The 4,454-nt window shown below is 43.4% G+C and overlaps 1 protein-coding gene across 1 annotated transcript; it reads right to left on the reverse strand.

Moving 5' to 3' along the window:
- Positions 1 to 724: 724 nt before the first annotated feature.
- Positions 725 to 3,811, reverse strand: LOC309797948 (ferritin light chain-like; the record flags this gene model as incomplete). Its single annotated transcript, XM_082646320.1, has 2 exons — positions 725 to 1,873; positions 3,781 to 3,811. The coding sequence occupies 2 exons, from the start codon at positions 3,809 to 3,811 to the stop codon at positions 1,179 to 1,181; spliced, it is 726 nt and encodes a 241-aa protein (XP_082502446.1). The 3' UTR covers positions 725 to 1,178.
- Positions 3,812 to 4,454: the final 643 nt, after the last annotated feature.

The following is a 4,454-nucleotide window of genomic DNA, read 5'->3' on the forward strand; positions in this document are numbered from 1 at the left end:
TTCCTTGCTTTCTTCTTCTTCTTCTTTCCTTTAACCTTTTTTACTTTGGATATTTGGATATTTGACCTCTAAGCTGAGATGACTGGAAATGCCTCCTCTGGGCACTAAATGCTGACACCTCCTGATAAGAGGGAAGCTGCAAAGTAGAAGAATTGAAGGTCAGTATGTTGATGTTGGTCTCAAGCACATTGATGTACATTTGTGTATTGGGGAAGGGGAGTGAAGCTTGAGAGTGGGCCAGTGGGGAGGGGTAAATATTTTGTGATGCTGTCTACCTATGGGCTGATAAAGTTTACAGCTGCATTAGGAGGACAAGCACTACCATTCGCATGAAAAGTAGGGCAGACGTCAGTTGCAAAAGCTTCTAGCCATACACATAGGGAAATACATAAATGATACACCTTATGGCATTCACCCATTCACCCTCCCCTGTTCACGCTAATTGGAAATTTCTATCCATTTCAGAGGAGTAACACAACTATCAATCATTTTCCCTGGCACGAATCTTCCAGGAGGAAGAAAATGGAACACGCCTAGCAGCAGAGCTCACGCACTAGCCCATGTGTCTTAGATTTAATATCTGATCACTAGCTGGATTGAAGCCAAGAGGTGGTTCACAAAGTTGCTGCATATTAGAATCACCTGGGGAACTCTGAGACCTCCCCTTGCCCAGGCTCCTCCCTAGACCTACTGAATCAAAATCTCTGGGGCTGGGACCCAGACACCAAAGTTTCTCTTAAAAGCTCTTTAGGGAAAGGGATATGGGAACAGATGTATATGTATAACTGATTCAGTTTGTTATAAAGCAGAAACTAATTTAAAAAAATATTTAATACTACAAAAAAAAAAAAGAGCTCTTTAGGTAATTCATACGAGCAGCAAAGCTTGAGAACCAGCCCAATAACGGGAACAAACGTATTTCACACAGATAAAGTGGGGCAATTCATATGTTAAAAGAACATGAATATATATATATATATATATATATATATATATATATTTCTTTTTTTCTCTTTATTCTGTTTGTGTTTCAACTAGGCTTTTTTTTTCCTTCTGCAAAAAGCGTTATTGTTTCCATTTGGTCCAAGGCTTGGGAGAGGGCTCCAGGGCGGTTACAAAGCTGCCTAGTGGCTGCAGAGCTGGGCTTCAGGCAGAAGCTCTGACGCCAGAGGGGCTCCTCAGAGGCCGCTGGACTTCAGAGACTCCTGTTTGTGCTCGAGCGTGAGCCTTTCGAAAAGATACTCGCCCAGCACAGCCTGCGGACCAGCCAGCCTGCGGAGGTTGGTCAGGTGGTTGCCCATCTTCTTGATGAGTTTCAGCTGCTCCTCCAGGAAGCGGCTCTCCAGGAAGTCACAGAGGTGGGAGTCTGCGCGGGCAGGACCCAGGGCGCGCAGATCCGATAGTGCCTGGTTCAGGTTCTTCTCCCTAAGAATGGCGGCTTGCACAGTGTCCTGGGTTTTACCCCACTGATCTTGAGAAGGCTTCCGCGCATCCTGGAAGAGGGCGCGGCCGCAGCACTTGTTTTGCATTTTCAAGAGTCGCTGGGCGCCCTCACACTTCTCTTCAGCCAGTTGGCGAAAAATGTGGCCCCCATTGTCCAGAGTCCCACTGTTGCTGTGGAAATAGAAGCTTAGAGAGAGGTAAGTGTCCACAGATGCATGTTGAACAGGCGGTGGATGGCGGCCTCCACCTCGATGGAATAATTCTGACGAACCTGGGAACTCGTGGTTGATCAGTGATAAGGAGCTAAGCTCCAAAAACGGTGTTGGCCTGTCCTGGAGGCTGAGGATAGCTGAGTGGCTGATTCCAAAGGTTGCGGCAGGAAGAAATGTTGGAGGGTGGTCGGGGGCTGGAGCAAGGAGCGTCCCTGGGTCTGTTCATTCCAAACACCGTTGAAGCCAAAGACAGATCTGCAGGACTGCCGAGTGCACTGCCTCAAATAGGCTTTGATATAAATGAACAAGAAGTCCAAGCAAGGACAGAACTTACCCTTCCCCCCACCAAAATAGCTGGTGATACTAGAATCTAGATCTGGGAAGGGATTCTTCCATTACTTTAACATTCCAAGCCACTAGAGCAGTGGTTCTCAAAGTATGGTCACCTTGTAAGCAAGCAGTACCCTATGGGGCCTTCCTAGGACAGACCCATCCCCCATAGCCTCTGCTGTAGTTCCTCTCTGAAGTCCTCAGATAATAGTATCTCAGGCATATTTCTTGAGTTTTCAGATGCTAAAAACCACCACCCAATGGAAGAAATTAACTCTTTGATGATCATGAGCACACAGCCCCCAGACCTTCTGGCACCTCAGGATGGATAATGTTACCTGCCCTGTGGCCTCAACATCAGCCAGTCAGATGATTGTGCACGAGCTGATCACATTCCCTGGGACGTCCCTCCCTCACATGGCCTTTAAAAATGCTTTGCTGAAATCCTTTGGAGATTTCAGGGTTGTTGGAACACGGGCCACCCCTCTCCTTGCTCGATCCTGCAATAAACCTTTCTCTGCTCCAGACTGCAACCTTTCGGTTTGTTTGGCCTCACTGTGCTTCAGACACACGAACGTGCATTCGGTAACAACCTGACCAGCTTTACCAGCATCCCCTGATAATGTGTCAGATATTCAAGTTTTAGGGCCCTGTCCCAGCCCTATGGAATCAGCAACTCTAGTGGGGCTCAGTGATCTCTGTTATAACTGGCCCTCCAGATGATTTTTATTCACCTTAAAGTTTGAAAATATCTGCATTGTCAGCTGCCAAAGCGTCCACCAGCAGGTGAAGGGGAGAGACGCCTGGAAAAGATAGGGAGTAGCCAAGGCAAGTAGAGCAGCATTTGCCGTGGTGGTAATGGAGAATGCCTTTTCTCCACTGGTTGGCACAGACGAGTATCTGGGGGCAGTGGCAGGGTTATTTAGGATGCTTTACATTTCAATGTAGAGTGACCTCTGTCCTGGTTTGCCAGGGACTTCCCCTGTGTGAGCACTTAAAATCTCATCCTGGCAAACCCCTTAGCCCTGGATTTGAAAAACTTAGGAAATCACATGAAATTTAGGGGAAACATGATCTAGGTTTTGGGCAAGTCACGAGTGCTAATTAAAGCTAAGCAAGTATGGACAACATCTAGCCTTCTTTACCCCTTTGCAGGAAGGTAAATCTGATTGGGTGAAAGAACTTATTGTTAAGAAATCTTTGTAGAAACATCCCCTTCTGCTTAGTCCGCTGGTTCTCACTTCGCTAGACAATGGCATCGTCTGAGGAGATTTTAAATGATTTTATTGGTTTAGGATGACCAACTGTTGGTGTGAGGGTTTTTAAAAAGTGCTTCAGATGATTCTAATGTGCAGCCAAATTTAGGTGCCACTGCTTAAGCTTTTGAACCGCTGCTACATGTTTTCACCTCATCTTCCTATGAGAATATCCAACTGTAGTTGGTTTGTTTTTTTTTTCTTTTTCTTTTTTTAACTGTCTTATCATAAGATATAACTGTCTTAAATAAGATTGAATGTACAGAAAATCCTGCTAGTCCATCTGGTATAGCTGGATCCTTAGAATAATATCGTTAAGATATATACCATTTAAGTATTGTGATTGGCCTTTTAAAAATTAACATATGCATTGAATTAATACCATCTGTTTTGAAGCTGTCATGTTGGGTAGCTATACCTCTAATCTGCTGCCATTGCTAAATATCTGGACACCTCTTATTAGGAATTGCTTTTAAACATCTTTCGGGGTTAAAACCAAGATTGCTGTATTATTTGTACTGGGACCACAAAAACCTCACAAAGGTCCCCCGCTGTACTTTCTACCCCCATCTCTAACCCTTGGCAACTTCTAATCTGTTCTCCATCTCCACAGTTTTGTTACATATTGAATAATATGTAAATATCTTCATGAATTACTTCATCTTCGGAGATTGGCTTTTTAAAATTTTTCCCTCGGCATCATTCCCTTGAAGTTCATTTCAATTTTTGCATATATTAATAATTTGTTCCTTTTTGTTGCTCAGTAGTATTCTATCATAAGATTTTATCACAATTTGTTTCAACATTCATCCATTGAAAGACATTTGGGTAGTGGCCAGTTTTGGGCTGTTATAAATAAAACTGCTATGAACATTTATGTGTAAGTTTCTGTGGGAACTTAATGAAGTTTTTGTTTCTTTTGGATAAATGCTCAAGAGTACAATTACTGTGTTGTAGGGTGAATCTACTTTTAGGATTAAAAGAGACTGTCAAGCTGTTTCTCAGAGTGGCTAAACCATTTTATTTTCCCACCAGTGATGTGATATCATTTTTCTATGTACTCACCAGCATTTGATGTTGTCACTATCCTTTAATTTTCGTTATTCTCTGATATCTCATTATGGTCTTAATTTGCATTTCCCTAATGGCTAATGATGTTGAGCATCTTTTCATGTGCTTCTTTGCCATGTGTATATTCTCTTCCATGAAATGT

This window comes from Mesoplodon mirus, assembly GCF_964341445.2.
Source record: "Mesoplodon mirus genome assembly, contig: HAP1_SCAFFOLD_1276, whole genome shotgun sequence".
NCBI lineage: Eukaryota > Metazoa > Chordata > Mammalia > Artiodactyla > Ziphiidae > Mesoplodon > Mesoplodon mirus.